This window comes from Coloeus monedula, assembly GCF_965178545.1.
Source record: "Coloeus monedula genome assembly, chromosome: 2".
Classification (NCBI taxonomy): domain Eukaryota; kingdom Metazoa; phylum Chordata; class Aves; order Passeriformes; family Corvidae; genus Coloeus; species Coloeus monedula.
Genome location: NC_138782.1, coordinates 35824099 through 35841592, shown reverse-complemented (window position 1 = coordinate 35841592; position 17494 = coordinate 35824099). Strand labels below are relative to the sequence as shown.

General features: G+C 36.0%; 1 protein-coding gene across 1 annotated transcript in view; it reads right to left on the bottom strand.

Annotated features, from left to right (window-relative positions):
- The window catches only part of SDCCAG8 (SHH signaling and ciliogenesis regulator SDCCAG8), a 110050-nt gene that overhangs the window by 34261 nt on the left and 58295 nt on the right, over nucleotides 1-17494 (bottom strand). Inside the window, exons 14-16 of the mRNA XM_082303405.1 lie at nucleotides 15977-16104; nucleotides 13772-13880; nucleotides 6808-6939 (exon numbers count right to left, since the gene is read on the bottom strand). Of these exons, the coding sequence (XP_082159531.1) occupies nucleotides 6808-6939; nucleotides 13772-13880; nucleotides 15977-16104 (369 nt within the window). The remainder of the gene's footprint in view (nucleotides 1-6807; nucleotides 6940-13771; nucleotides 13881-15976; nucleotides 16105-17494) is intronic.

Below are 17494 nucleotides of genomic sequence, written 5' to 3'. Positions count from 1 at the left end.
TGCATTCTCAGTTCACAGCAAAAGTCTCTGCAGAAAACTTGAATTTACTTGGGAGAAAAAGGTCCTGGATGCACTTCTTACTGCAGTTGTCAAAAAGACAAATATGACTCTAGGATCCATCGGTCAATGAATTTCTAGTAAATATATCAATTCCATATATACAAATACATTCAAATGTCCCCATCCAAGACCCAAGACAGTGTTGCTTGCTCACATCCAAAAAAAATCAACAATCGGAACACCAAGGTGATGAAGAGCTTACTGCAAAAAGAAGAACAAAGGAGGAAGGCTTTACTTACAATCAGAAGTAGGACTGAATAGATACATTCATTGTCTACAATTATTTGCATTATCAGTGCAGATTCTTTTGAAGAACTACGTGTCCCAGTTTTGGCTCAAAGACAAGTAGGTACAAACTAAACAAATTAATTCAGACCAAAAATAAGAAGAATCCCAATGAGAAGATCAGTGGAAACAGTTGCCAAAAGTGGAACGGTGAAGCCTAATGTTTTATACAGAGGATCTCAATACATTCTCCAAGAAATATATATGTATATAAACTATATATAGAGGTAAATATATTTTAGATACACACACTTGGAAACAGATGAACACAGAACTCCGTGACCTAGAATACATCTTAAAGAACATTATTAAGTTCCCTAAATATCTCTCCGGAAACTGGGTAGGATATTCCCCTCTGCTTCTCATTTGCTTCTTAAGCCTGACAACTTACTTGCACACTATTTTGCAGCATTTTATGAAAATCTTGTATTTCACTCTTTGTATACTTTTTCAATTTTTCTAACAACTAAGAAAATTTTTGCTTTGTATGTTTACTGTTTAGGTAGTTGGGGAATAAATCTTTTAAAACAGTGTTTGGGGTCTTATAAACATATAATTTATTAACCATTTTGAATGGGAATATTATACATACAAAAGCATGAATAATAGATGTATTTATACCACACTATAGATAGATACCTGTTTAAACTGAGAAAGGGAAAAAGTAGTTTAAAAGATAGGTAATAAATAGACAAATGGTGAACTGCAGAAGAAGAGGGAGGGAGAGATTCTGGACATCCAATTTCTATTCCAGAGAATTTGAACTGTGTGCAAATACCCCAACATTAAACAAAAGCCAAATACACTTTCAGACCCCGACAGGATTTGCAGCATATATTTGTGTGTATGTGTAGACACATTCTCTATTCAGTATTTCCTAATAGTAGTTCTCTGGAGTATGCATTTCTCAATCTAAAATATGAGTCTATTAAATAGTAATAAAAATATTAAGTAATAGTGATAACCCCAAGTACTGGACAGAGCTGAGAGTCTTATCTCTCTGAACTCTCTGAACAGTGACCACAAAGCTTTTTACAAACTCCTTGTATGAAGGGCTGCACAAACAATTATGTATCTCCAATTGCTACAGCCATCCTGTTACAGCACAACCATGCCAAAGATTATGTGGGCATGAGTAATGATGCTCAGGAAAAAGTGCAGCAGACTGTTCTTTACACATTGAGACAATGTGAATATCTTTGTATCTTTAGTATCAAGGGTTCTATGGACACTACGTATGTTAATATCTCTTTTCAATTTAAGAATGGATGTATTTTAAACTAAAAAGCCACAATACAGTGCATTTTTATTCCAAAATTGCATTGCAAAACAGATGATTAGTCTAATAAAAATATAGGAACAATTGCCTCACCGTCACTTAAAAAAATACACTAATCTATCAGTAGAATAAGGAAGATAAAGTATTCAACTGAGAATGAACTGGACTGGAAAGAACAAAGGTCTTTTAGGGAGTGACATAACCTAAGTTCTTCCATCCATCATTACTTCTTGCAAACACACATACACACAAAAAACCCCTAGAGCTTTGGGCAGAAAATGTGAAATTTCAAATGCATCCTGATTGCTCCAGTTATCAAGAAATAATTTTAATTAGTTGTTCTACTGAAGATTTTCCAAGAAATCCAAAATCTCTATTCAGAAGTGTAATAGTGACAGCAAACCAGCTATTGTGATTTTACATTTCAGTTATTTGAAAATGCTGGTGTTTTCTCTCTATATGTCTAAATTCTTGTAGATATGTGTTCTCTCATGCACACATGATCTTGCATACACTATCACTTAGTAACAACAACAAAAAAAGAATTTAATGGTGGAAAAAAGCTTTTAAAATCCCTGTCAAACTGAGTATCACATTTTCACTCTTTGAGTGGTCCATTTAAAGATTCATTATAGCTACTCTTCCAGATTAGCTTATCCATAAGAACCATACATTTTGCCATAGGTAGAAAACAAATATAATTTGTCACATGTTGTGCTATACAGACATTTCTGCACAGTTGCTGCACTACACTAGAATGTCTGAAGGGGAAGACACCCCAGGTAGTTGGCTGCAGACATATCTCAGCAACATGGCACGTAGTTACAATTTGACACATAGAGTCTTTATAAATCCAATGTCTATGAAGTCAAACAAATCTCCTTCTTATTTATAGTAACAGGCGAGAGCAGATCTCTGCCGTCTTGTTACACAGATGGTTGTAACATTTTTATAGTTAACTTACAACCACTGATGCCTAAGGAATAGACACACATCTGCCCCAAACTGCCAGTCCTGTAGGCTCTTCTTTTTAACTTTAGCTAGCAAAAATGCAGTTGAAATACATCTAACAGTGTCACCTCCAAAAAGCTACCACAACATAAAGCCCCATACAAATTTGCATAAAATGTATTATTATTGTTAATGTTATACAGATTGGACAGTGATCACATGCATTACAGCAAAAATTACAGTAATATCAACTGTAACCGTAAAACCTGAGCGTAAATTCATAGCCCCAAATTCCACATGCTGAACTTCAGAAAAATGTTTGGAAAGAAACTCATTAGAAGCTTCTAAATTTATATTTTACTAAGAAGATTTTTAAAGAGTGTTCTATTTCATACAAACTACTGGCCAAACGCTTTTTTTTTCTTTAACTGCTTGATAAAAAGTAAAGGCATGTCTGGCTCATCTTCAAAATAATAAAGAAATTGCCTAGGATTTTCTTCTCCCACTTGAAGATACTATTCCATGTTTGCTGTATTTCCACACATCACCTGGGCCTTCAACTGGAAACGTACACAGGAAAGAGCTAAGATATATTTAATTAAATGCTTCCCATTTTAGACACTGGCTGTCCACAGAAGCAATCCTCTAAACAGCTGACTTACAATCAAATGCTTGTTTTACAAGAAGAACAGATGCAGAAAAGTGAAGCCATAATTGAACCTTGTAACTACAAGAGTTGTTAACTAAGTTCAGGGAAAGTTTAAATAGCTTGATAAAATCCTGACCCATGGCACCTTGGGCAAATAATGCTTATTCATAAGTATGTTCAAACATTAATAGATACAGGCAGGTTCTTGTCTTTTTCTTCTTACTCTTCAAATTGGAAAAGAGTTAGTGAGAAAGTGGATCTGCATTTACAGAACTGGTCTAACTACAGACGTGAAAATGCATACCTGGGAATTCAGTTTGAAAACAGATAAAGGAAATAATGAACCAACTTTATGCATACAGTTACCCAATTCATTTGGCTCTGAATTTTCCTTCATCTGCAATCTATTCAAATTATGTAGAGTGAAACACTGAAAAAACCCCCAAAAGATAGAAACCTTTAATTTTGCTTTATATTCTTTTTATTCTTGGCTAGTTTCTACCTTTACAGCTGCCTTATAAGAAGTTTTGTACTTTCTTCTATCTGCTAATTTCTACTATGAACACACATGTACATAATGGGAATCTGAAGAATTTAGATTTATACAGTTCGCTTTGAGGTTGCGAATTTATAAAAATGGACTCTGCTACGTAACAGATAAGAACTTATTTCTGCAAGATTCATATCCATGAAGTCACACATAATGACCAACTCCACTGGACTCTTAACATGTCACCTTACTCCTGCAAACTATACATCTTTTGATTCAAGTTTGCCTCAGTAGCATGCGACGACTGCATCATTTAAGACGGACATCAACTTCTTTTAATGCCATATTTCACTGAGTAAAAACACACTGAAAGGGCTGGATACTTCCATTACACTGAAAAGGCTGATTCTATATCCTGTTTAATGACGGCAACTAAAGTAATCTCTGTTTATAAACTTGCTTATTTAATTTTGGACTATATTTATTTGCAGCAGAGATAGGAATGGCAGCAAAAGACTTATCTTGTTCACTTTCAGGAGTGCGACTATTATGATTGCCAACACACTTTTGCTCCAAAAGAAATTCTGACTGATCAACTCGATCTTGCTTCTTCCACAAAACAGTTGTATCAGGGACTGTTGTACTGTCCCTGGAGAAAACACATATTGATGGAGATTTCTTCTCAAACAAATATCACAATACCTCATTACTCAAATGCAAATGTTAGGTTCCAAGTTTAGCCAAAATCATTTTGACACAAGAAATTTTCTGAAGATCCAGAATAACAGCAGCTAGAAAATTAGGTCAGAATGCACTTTGTGGGACTGTGTTGCAGCAAGACCACTGCTATTTGTAGCTACATACAAAGGAGAAACAAACGTGTTAAGAAGTAACCATCGTTAACAGTATTTTGCTGCGCTTATTAATATCTAAGTGATGGATGAAAATCTGAGGCAAAATACATTATTGTTATTTGTTGTTCTGCTTTTACTAAATAGCATAGTCAGACCTCTATTTTTAAAATCAGAAGAGAAGAATTACTATTTTTATTTAGTGGAAATCTTTCAACATAAATATAAGGAACTGGGAGATTTATTTGTTGTGGTAGTTATTCGTTTTGCTTTTTTTTCACCTAGATTTGTAAACTTCATAAGCAATTTATAGCATTTGGGAATTAATCCTGAAAATCTACTACAGTGTTCACATGGAAATTAAAATCAGATTACACTGATTTTTAAAAGCCGTTTAGAATATCAGTCATGTCACTTATTAGTTGGATTTTAAATTAATAGAGTGTAATATGACAATTAAAAATATGTTAAAAGAGCCACCTCTTAAAATGCTGGGAAAGTATAATGTTCATGTTTCAAACACACCTGATTATCTCTGCCATATTTACATACTCTAAAATATTAAAAAAGACAAATGCTATTACTGCCCTGTTTTCTCTCTCTGTTGTCTGCAAAACAGCAGCAGAAGGTAAGGCATTGCCTGCAGCATGACCACTCTGCTTTCAAACCACTTTTGTGTTCTGGATTAATGCTTTCAGTCTTTTCTAGTGCATAATCACTGCTGCTGCAGCAAAGAATGAGCAACATTTTCCAGTAGATCTATTTTATTTGGTTCTGATAGAGGAAAGGTTATCCTAAAAACTTACAAAGGACTGTTAAATTCTACTAGATACTCATAATTCTACAGAAGAGCAGCTTGGAGGAAAAAGAGGGTGAAAAAAATTTTCACGTGAAAGTAACCTTGTATCCTCAGTCCTACATATGGTAAGAATCTACCACAACTAAAGAAATCAAAAGGGAGGTGAGATAAATGGAAAGATTATGTGGTTACACAGATTCAGGACGCAGTTGCAGCATTTTGAATTTCTTTGTTCTCTGAGCTATAAATGATGATGACAATCCAAGGTTACAGAAGAACAGGATGAAGCACAGACAGAAATCTGAAAGGGAAGAGGAGAGCAGCGGTTCTGGATGACTGAAATGAACACATGAAGTACTTGCAAGAAAGAAGCTTATATAGACAGAATAAAGAGATGGCAGCGAAAAAAATCCCCTAAAATGTAAATAACTCTAAAGAAATCAGCATACAGGACTGGCTGCTTTAATACATGCAATCTCTGTTCCTCTCAGGTGGTCAATGATCAAAAAAAGCAAACAGAATTTTTCCCAGTAAGGGCTGTCTAGTTCAAATACAGTTAAACTGCATTTTGCCTTTGACTACCAACAAGAGGTAGCCTGGATGATTGGATTTGGAGAGTTGCCTCTCAGCCTCCTCTTTCCTTCATCCTCTACCTCCACAAGCATACTAAAGCTCCTTCCAGTGCTTGTTACACTTAGTGTGGAGTGGAAAACAGAACACGAGAGCATAGATGAACTTTCTGGAACTAAAAGGAAAATACTCCACAGCGATCTTTGAGGATGTCTAATCCATATCACAGCACAAGCCATTATCAGTCTGGATACTCTGGCCAGAACAGTCAATTGATACGGGTGGAAATATTTCATACTAGTCTTGCTGCAGCTGCTCCCAGCTCCTCCTGAGGAAGTCACTGCTTCTCTGAAAGGCTAGTGGTGCCTGGAAACTGTCAGTATTTCTCTGGTTACTATGATTTTCAACAAGATTTGTCTGTTTATCCCGGTTAAATGACGGTAAACCCCAAAAATTACAACTATTCCATAGCATAATGGAACCCACATCTGTACTCTACATTCACATCACCGAATAACCTCCTCCCTACTTCCTCCCCAGCTCCCCCCTCCCTTTTTTTTTTAATATGGTAAGACTATTCATACAAGTTAGAGCAGAGAACAGCCGAAGCAGCCCACACACATATGTACTAGCCTTAAATTCTTTGGAAGACTGTGTTGTTCAAGCTTTCCTTTTATTTATCCAAAATGGCACAAGCAAAAGATGTTAAAAAAAACCCAACTTGACAGAACGGTTGGGGAGGGGGAAGGAGTGGTCATTTCATAAGGAAAGAATATTACTTTCACATAACCTAGCGTCATTTTTATGTTTATTAACAACACAACTGTTACAGTTGAGCATATCACACACTGACAGATTAACAGGACCTCCTACCTTGACTTCATTCTCTCATGCATTCTCCCATGCTGGATACACTGTTGGTCCAATTCATCATTCCGTTTCTGCATCTTCTCCAATCTGCCATGAAGATACTCTTTTTCCTGACTAAGCTGGTTGACTTCAGATCTACAGAAGTAAAACAAAGCGATGATGGATGTTGTCAGATTTCATCCTGCAGTGTGCCATCAATATGTGGCTTCAGCATTTATAAAATTTCATACATTTATATGTAATGCATAAACAAGCTATTACTAGAACTTACAGAAACAAAACAGTGTTTCAGATAATCTTAAGACAAAAGAACATGATACTGGTGGGTATCTTCTAAATATGCCATTGGCAATCACTCAGTCATAGGCTGGCTAAGCTAATTTCAGCCTAATTTAAACAGGCATGCCATTTGGCATTATGCGTTGATGTTAAATAAGATCAATAAATGTAAATTCGTACTTGTTAAGCAAGAATTTGGCTAACATTTTGAAAACACATTTCAACTTCTTTATTAGCAAAAGCTAACATTTAGTTTAAAAAAAACAGCTCCTAAACCTTGTTCAACCTTTACTCCACTCTATAGGTTGAGCTCTCAACAGTTCACAGGTTGAACTCTCAACAGTGGTACTGTTTTAGAAACTTTATTAACCTTCTGTGCCTAAAATAGCATTGCACAGATTAAAAAAAAAAAAAAAAATCAAAACCAAAACCCCTATAAATCCCTCCTCCACAAAAATCACCCAAACCCAACCAAAAAACCAAAACCTCATTAAGAGGAAAATTAACGAAACTTTAAGAAACAAGGGACAAATCATACAGGCACACACTAATCTACATAAAACTCAGCACAGCCTTTAAGAATATTAGTCACTTCTAAGCAATTCTTATTCTTCACGGGTGAGCAGAGACACCAGATCCATGAATGACCCGGGACTGCTACTTGCTACATCCCTAACCATCAGCCCATGGAGAAACAGGCATGAGCTGTTTCTTAATATCAGGAAAAGACCTCAGATTAAATTGTGATAAAATATACATTATGCACTTGTACAATTTTAACTCTTTGGAAAAGGTTAATGAGAACATGTCAGAATCTGCTATACCATCCGAAAGTACGAATCAAAAGCAAGCAAATTTGATTTATGGCATCTGCCACCCCAGATCTCAAGGTTAAAAAGCTTCAGATATATCTTTAAATCATAAACTTAAATATGCTGCAATTACAGCAGAAAGATACTTTACCTTCCTGGCTGTTAGAGAATGCAACAACAACTGACATTCTGAAAAATACAACAAAGTGCAGGGAGAAAGGAATACTCCTACTTCAAAAACATGTTGTTACATTGACAAGTCAAATCTAGAAATGACAACATGATCTTTTCATGTTTAAATAGAGAACAATGCATGGTATCATCTGTGATTCTAAAAGAACTTAGCAAGGGAAACTTTGGACCAAGACTGTATGTAATTGAATTTAGATTGAGAGTTACAGCTCTATTAAGGAAGATCACAGACAAAGACATCAGAATTGTGCTGATAGATTTGTACATTAAACTTCAGTGCATAGGAGTTTCCTGGATGGGTACGTAATAGAGGGCAGGATGTTATGGGAAGGTAGCAGAAACTGAATTTTTCCAGCGATCATTTTACAGAAACACTAGTAACTTAAATGTCAGCATTAACAAAGCATTGCCAGCTGGACCAACTGTTATCACACAATGTGAATGCAGTCTGTACTTGATACTGATACTGTAAGACAGACAACCAGTGGATAAAAGCAAAGGTTCACTGCAGAGCAGCTCAAAGAGACCTGACGCAACAAAGCCCAACCAACCAAGTGATAACAGGGACTAAATTCAGTCTTGCGTTGCTTTTTTTTGCCAGCAAAATTCAGCAACAGCATTTGCCATGTAGGAATAGTGTAAATTATCACTTTTGTAGGGTTTCCCAACTGGGAGATCCTGTTTCTTTTTCTGTATTTATATGTGACTGTCTCATTCATGGAAACAGCAGAAGCAACTTTCAAGGTGATAAAAGCCTCAAAGTTTTACAAGTACTTATTCATCTCCATCACATTTGAAGGTGCCCAAAGTCTTTCTGGAAAGATCAAGTAATTCAAATCAACCAAAACCAAAATGCTACTGAAAATTACAACTAATGAAACAAAAGTAAGTAATTAATTAATTAAAAACATGAGTAGCATAATCTCCAATCTCTAAAACAGAGCTCTAAATGCCTGATGCTTTGAAGCATGAGTGTTGTCTTCTCCTAAAACATCTTTCGTAATTACAGTAGAACTCAGAAAAAACCCAAAAAATTCATTCCAATTATGACATTATTTACACAATGTCCTTTCCACCTAACTACCTAAGAGTCTGACCACCAAGACTCAAGTACTTAATGACACTGAAGTTTTGAAGGACAGCACATATGAAGGACAGAGTGCTTATTTAGGTCCATGTTAAAAGGTTCGTGTGTGTTGGCATTAAAGAGAGAACACCAGTCCAATACAATATCACACATCAAGAGTCTTCCATCATCACTTGTCAACGATTCCCTCTGCATCTTTAAACATCCCTTTCATTCACCTCAGTTTCCAAAGATTAGGATAAGACAGCTAATTCTACGTGATATTTAAGTAACTTCACACATTGTTGCATTAAAAAAAACAACCCAAATCAACCACAATTTGTAATAAGCCTGATAACTGTACTGAATGCTATATTATATATATATACACCTTATACAGGAGTAGCAATTCTACCCAGCCAGAGGCAGGACCAGTCCTGTGTAAATGCTTCTGAATGACTCTGCTCCTGAAGTATCACAGCAGGAAAAGACGGGGGGCAAGTGTCAAAGCACACAGTGCTGAACTCCAAAGATAGTTCACTCATAATACAGGGGAAAGAGGCAAATCAGAAAAACCTATGCACTAATCACTACGTCTGATGGATCCTGCACAACTAGAGGACAAAGCATGGATGTGCTGATGTTGCTCCACCAGAGCTACTCTGGGTCCAACAGTCTGAGTAATAAGCTGTGGTGGACTCAGTAGAAACTGAAGCATGCAGGCATTTGGAGTGCCGCCATCAGAGCTGAACTCAGCAGGAAGGTGCACTTCTGCAGACCCAGGCTAGCCCCACAAGTCAGGCAGTCACTTACCTGTGTGTGCTTCTGAGATCTGATACACTCAAATGACCTCTACAAAATCACTGTTATTTTGAAACTACACAGAGCAAAGCTACAACATCACATGAAAATGTAAAATGCATGCTTATAACTGGATGCATAATAGATTTTGCCAAATCTCATTTACTTGTCACTACATCAAAAATAATTGATGGGGGCAGGAGCAACAACAGCAACAAAAACCCCCTCTATACTTCTGAATCCCTTTAACTACCTCAACTTCTATTTAAAAACCACTTTGAGGTTTTATCTACCATCTTTGCTGGAAGAGTCTTGGAAAAAACCCCAAACAGGTTAGCGTCCAAAACACTTAAATGCTAAAGGCAAGAAAATGAGGAAATGTTAAATAGTCACAATTCAAAGTCAATCTTAGCATAAGCTGATTTTTGAACACTAAGGTGGCAATGCTGCCTTTATTCCTCTGAACTAGCTTCTGCATTTCAGTGCTTTTTAAACACTGCCTTTTCCTGCTCCTAAAACCAATTGTTTACTTACACAGAAATTAAATACACGTTCTAAAATATTTTCTGCTGATGCAGTATTGTTGCATATAAATTTAATGACTGACCCTTCAGACAGACTGTTGCCCATCTCCATACAGCTACCTTCAACAAACATTTCACTCCTGATATTGAGTGCAATGACTGCAGTCAACCAAACATGCAGAAAAATAGTTCAGCCGGGTATGTGTTCTTTACTTCAATTAAACTCACACAGTTGGATGCCTACTGTTGCCAAACCAGTAATATAATTTATACATTATAGTCCAAACAGTAAAACTACACTAAAAGTCATTTAACAATATTTATAACACCATAAAATACAGTGTTAAAATATATGAACTGCAATATGTACCAAAATTATAAAATTTGTTTCTCATCATCAGTGATTAAAACCAGGATCATTGCTCTAGCTTCAATACTCACAACCCTGGTGACAGATTAGAATTCAAATCTTAATGATCAATTTACAATTAACAAGATAGAAGTGAAACAAATTAAACCAACCATTATATATAATGAGACCCAATGGACTCCCATTGTTCCCCTTAATTACAAAACGCAAATCACAAATACACAGTGGGTAGTGTTAAGCATTAATCTACAACCTAGAAACTCAGACAGTGACAATCAGAGAAAAAAAAGAACAAAACAAGAGAGAAACAGAGAAGAAATCAACAAAGGACTATATTTTTAAACATGCCTATGCATACAAAAACCTTCACAGACACTATCTTCTTTCTGCACAGCTTGAGGGGTTTATAATTCGTCTGACATTGTCTTTCTGACGCCTTTCTGTGTAGGGACTAGCTCAAAAAATGATTCCAGCTTACATATAAACACAAAAACTTCAGTTTATATTTCTCAGAAAACCTGCATTAAATATAAAAATACATGTGCCATTTGGATGCATTCCACTGAAATTGGACAAACATGTAGTCATCACAGACATATTTGACATGTCTCTTATTACAAATGGGCACTTCCTATCAAACCCAAGAAAATTTAAATAAACTTACTATTGCATCTGTTATTAAAAGAGCTTGAGTTTTGCACCACTTAAATAATGGTATTATTTATATTAACGATATATTATATTATATTAATGACATACAGTCATTACTTAAATCTAGGGAAACTAAGGCACAAAGATTCTCGCAAGAAAATACACATCCAGGTCCAAAATTCAGTTTATGTTAAGGTCAAAAACATGGAAAAAAAAAAAGAAAAAAAAATTTTCCATGAAAGTAGGGCACACTGCTGCTTTGCAATCTGCTTTTATTAATGTACATAAGAACTACGGTATAAAATCTTCCCCAAATTATTACTCTTTTACAGAAAACGAAACTACAATATTCTGTGGCAGAATGTGGTTTTACACTACATTCAGTGACAATGAGCATGAAGATTGCCTTTCGGAGAGATGCTACTGAGAGAGACATGCTGACCATGCATTTAGAACCTGGCTAAAATAATTTTCTGCATCTGATCTCCTGATCACATCACTTTCTGAAGCCATCTATATTAGTCTGTCATTTTCCACCATCTCCAGTTCCACCTTTCTGTTCTCATTTTTACCTTCTTTTTTTGTCTCTACCTATTTCTCTATCCTTGTTACTGACTGCAGCAGCTCCCACTCCAGTGAAGGCAATCTCAAGCTATTTTAGGACCACTTCTCAGAACAACTTTCATGCATTCTTCCTTACAGGTTCTTGTGTAAAATATACCACTTCCTGGAGATGCAAGAGGGCTCCTTTTCCCATTTTCAGGTCCTTGACATAGTCAGCTAATGCTGCTAGGTGAAGAAACACTTGGCACTCTCTAGTATTTATTTTCAGAGAATAATGTGTTTTCACAGTATGTTTTCTGTCTTTCCTTCATCCTTTACAGTTACTAGTCTGTGACTGTGAGCTCTAGCAACAAAGTCTGTGTGCTTTTTTATTGCTGGAATAATAATATGATTTGAATCTATTTAGATTTTGCATTACTTTAGCAGAAGAGCATTACTTTTTCAGAAGAAAAATTCTGTTTGCTTCTCTCCCAAGTACCCAGCACAACATTTGCATGGGAAGATTGCTTACAGTTCCTCAAGTTTCTCATTTCCCCCCTAAACACTTTGGATGGGATTCATCTCCCAACTTCAGCCACTTAACAGCCAGTCAACACTTTATATTCAGTGGGAAGTAGGATGGGCAGTGGAGGCAGTACCCGTGGGAAGCATCATATATTTTATTTATTACAGACAGACAGACAGATAGATAGATAGATAGATAGAAAGAAAGAAATGTCTGTCATCTACTTAAATCTTTCCCCTTTGACCACTCCTAGGAAGAGGATACCAGGGTAAATAAGCTCTCTCCCTGAGTAAGTGTTGTCTCTTACATTACCTCAAGAAGATGATTAAATCCACCCAGCAAAAGAAGAATCCTGTCTTGAAAACCAATTTTGTCTTTGCTGAATGTTTTGCTTACTTCCCATCCAGCCATGAGATGAATCCTAGCCCTAATTACCAAATTCACTTCACATGTAATTTACAGAAACTACAGAATGCCAACTCTCCAGTTAAGTCCAGTTTACCACTCTAAAGATGAACCCCAAGAAAATTTCAAAAGGTACTATTTTCACAATTAAAAACGTAAAATCAAATTATTTGCTGCTACAGAAGTACAAAATTCACATTTTCCTCTCTGTCCTACAGAACTTTTGAATAGATACTTCCATAGCTTTGTATTTCTTTAAATTAAATTATTATTACTTCCAGGTTTTGCTTCTTCCTCAATTTTCAATAGCTTTCAACTTAAATCTACTATTGATTGAAACCAAGCAGCAGCAAAATCTGAGCATCAACAACAAGCAATTTTGATGACATTATTTCATAGACAATGGTCAATGTGTAGTGTAGTATTGTAAAAGGAATTTTAAGTAAGTAATTTAAATGAAAACAGTTTTGACATCACTAAATCTTTAGCATTTTTCATATAACTTCAGATGAACTGTATCTTTTTTAACAATTTTCTACTCTTCATACTAAGAATATGCACACAAGGAAGAAAATAGTATGCAGTTTTCACATCGCAATTGTCCAAGAAATTTGAATTAATAGCCAGAGACATAATCTTAAGGGGCATATATTATACTGAATTCTTAAGGGGCATATATTACTGATATGATATGTAATATCTAGGATAAGATAAATAATAATAAATATTACAATGCAAATAAAAAAAATAAAGTATGTCCTAGTAATAAAAGGGACAGGTTAAGAAAAATATACTAACCTGTATTTTTCTGACATTTGTTCCCACTTCCTTGCCAACACACAACATTCTTCCTTTAATTTTGCTATGAAGGTATTCTGGGAGGTCAGCAAGGAATCCAGTTCTTCTACTAGAAACCATAAAATTATGATACTATAAGATTACAATTATATAAATTTATAGATAAGGGAGAATCAATTTTACATATTCTGAATTTCTTCTAGTTTTGAAATGTTCTTTAAACTTCAGCTACTTGGACATCATCACTTACCAAATTAAGGCTCTATGTCAGAATTAGCTAAAGTGTTAAAGCAATATTGCCACTGAATCTGGTCTTGTAAGAGAAGAATCACTGTGAAGACTAGATATCTAATCTGGTGGGCTCACATTTTAGCTAAAAGTTCATTGACATTTCTAGGAGGAATAAAATTGGCAAGGCATGCTTTAGCAGACTTTTGCTTGCTCAACTGGTGCAGAGGATACACCAGCAACCCAAATGCTCACACTTTAGACTCATTTCAGTATCTCCTTAAAAAAGCAGTTCTTTTATTTACTGTGTCCTGAGCTTACCACGAATAATGTAATTTTTCATTCTTAAACAACAGGATTTAGACTTACTGCCCAGTTACAGTTGGAATGAAACCCTTTTATAAATTAATTTTCAGTTACTATGAATTTGGGCTGCACCTAAACTCACAACCTAGAATCCACGTATCTTTATTCTTTAAAAAGGAAGATACTGCAAAATTATGTTTCTTGATTGCTGCTTTGAAAATCAGTGAAAGCATGACCACTCTTACCCAAATTCCTTGTATGTGTGTAGGGTCATAATAAACAAGGTTTTCTTTATACACATTGTAAATGACTATAATTTTCAACTCCTTCTAACCCAACTAGAGATACATAAAAAAACCCCAGACATCATATTGTTTCGTTTTTGTATACTGGGACAATTTATGCAGCAGGAGGGTAAATGACATCACTCTTGTGCAGAATTACACATGGTCATACACAGACGTGCTGGCTAAAGGAGGAAAAAATGATTCCGAGAGTTTCTTTTCTTCTCCTACAGTGTAGACAGCAGCCATAATGCAGCTGTTTGCATTCCCTGAACACATGGAAAGGTCCTCTAGTACTGTGATAATACTATAAAAAAGGGCAGAAAATCGAATAGCAGATATAAACATTCTTGCTGCCTTATGTATTATCCAACACTGTTTAGGATCAATACATGTTACATGGTTTCCTAGAAGTATTGCATGACTGGTGGGTAAATATGGTATTTTGTTAAACACATGAGTATATCGTGTTCCTTAACAGCCAAAGCTCCTCCTCTTTTCCATGCTCATAATAGGAGTTACAAATTTCACCTCTTAAAAATTCCTTTTTTTTTTTTTATTTATAATATGCACCTCTATTAATGTTGTTGGCATAGTACTTCATAATAACAAAAAGCTCTTTTTTGTTTGTTTGGAAAACCCATTTTACTTCCAGATTAAAGTTAGATGTTATTGATGGGCTAAGTCAATGCAATGAAGTCTCTTATTATGAGAACCTGAAGTACGCAAGGGACTAAACATCTTTCTTCTAGATTGAGGATGTGGGGGGGGCACATGGTAATGCTAAAAATGTTTGAGGCTGCAAAGATTAAATAAAGGAACATATCAATTTGGAGCCAGTGAATTACATCCAGCTGCGACAGTGAATTAAGAACCGATTAATGGCTAAAGCTTTTCTCCAGTTTGGATGCCGAAGCAAACTCATTAAGCTTTTAGAGTAGCTATAATGTGTGTACTGTGGGAACTGTTCAATGCTATTCAGGAGACTTTAACTGTAAGCTCAGAGCATTTCCCGCAGAGCTTCTGATGCTATTTTCTTTATATAACATGTGTGCCTGAAAATCCAGCCAAAAACAAGCCCTTTGTTTTTCTACTTTGTTGTGGTCTCTCTCAGCTTTACGTTTCTTGAACACAGGTAAATAAACTCATAATCCAGATGGTGCAGCAGATGTGAGAGCAGCACTCTGAAATCAACAGACAGTGGGCAATACTTTCCATTTTCTCTTTTAAACGCTAACTAATATGTAATTCGGAATCTCCGGTGTAGTTAGCATCTGCTCCCTTCGGCCAGCCAAAGGTTACAGGTGTTCCTGATGTCATTTCACAGTAAGGCGTGGGCCTGGCTTGTGAGTGAGTGCCCAGGCTCTAATCTTTCCCTACCACCTACCAGTTTTCTCATGCTGGGCCTCCATTTGCTGCATCTTCTGTGTCAGCTCCTGCTCTCTTTGCTGGGCCTGAAGGGCTCGGGCCTTTGCTTCATTGCTAATGCTGTGCTGAATGCTCTCTTTCTCCAGTCTATAAAAGAAACCAAATAGGAAATGAAGAAAAATAAAAATCATATACTGAAGAGGATAAATTAAAAGGGTAAATCAGAACATTCAAATAACAATAGCAAAAACTCTGGCCAAGCTTTTCACATTAAACATTCTCCTCCCACTTCACGTTATACAAACTGACCTTTCTCTTACAATGTCAAACATTCTCCAGTGACTAGTAGAAAATGGATAAAAAATATGATCTATTTCCTGAGAGAAAATTGGCCCTGCAGACAAAAATAGGATTTTATTTTTAAAAATTTTAAACACGACCGCTTTTTCATAAGGAAGTTTACCAGCATCTACTTTGCACTGAACATATTATTTGCATTTTCTTTTAAATGTTATTTGTTTAATTCTGCAGTGAAGCTTAGGGACCTGACCCTGAGATGGACTGGTTCCCAGTGAATCAGCAGGAGATAAGTCAATGGGAGCGATTGCCACAGTGCTTGTGATACAGCTACTCTGAAAGCTTAATGAGTTTTCTTAAGCAACCAAACAAGTTTTAACTATTAATTTATGTAAATAGGAGATGAATGCATCCATTACAATAGAGAAGACTGCTAGCACCACATAGGCCCAGCCCCTTGTGGTTCTGCTCACTGGGGGGTTGTACATGAAGGTCTAAAGCCCAGTACTATTATTGAAGTAGGCAGGCAAGAGAGCAATTTACTTGACCAGATATGCAAGATGGGGCAATCTACTCCTGAGGCAAAACAAATGCTAGACTACCACACTCCATTGAAGCATTTTATTTAATGCAAGCCAAGCAAAAATAGCATGGAAAATAAAACCCCAAAAAGATATATGCATATAAATTAGAAAAGATCCTGAACTGCAAATTCAGATCTAGACTTTCCCAAAGGTCGTGAATATTTATCTGGCGCACATTGGGATCCACATTTAAAATGTCATTGAGTTCGCACATTCAAGGATTGATTTCTAGATTTCAAATGATACACCTTTCTACTGAAATGACATTTAATAGCTTGAGATGGGTTTCAAAAAAGTCTTATAAACATATTTTATTCTAGGGATATTACCTATTTCACAGGACTACAGAACAGAACACGAGCACAGATCATGTAAGGATAAAGCCACATCTCATGTGGTTGCTGCACTTAACCTTTGGATTGGTGCCTAATAACCCATCCGAGATATTGCAATATCTCAGCATGACACACACAATGTTAAATCTTCTCTCTCGAATTTACCCCAAAGCAATACAAATGGTGGGTCACATTACACTAATTCCTGGTCCTGATGTTTCAAGCCTACCTTAGGCAAAACTCCCTTGGAAATCACAGGCAGTTTCTTCTGAGGTAAGACAGAAAATACATTTAGATACCAAAAATATTAGAGCGTTAAGG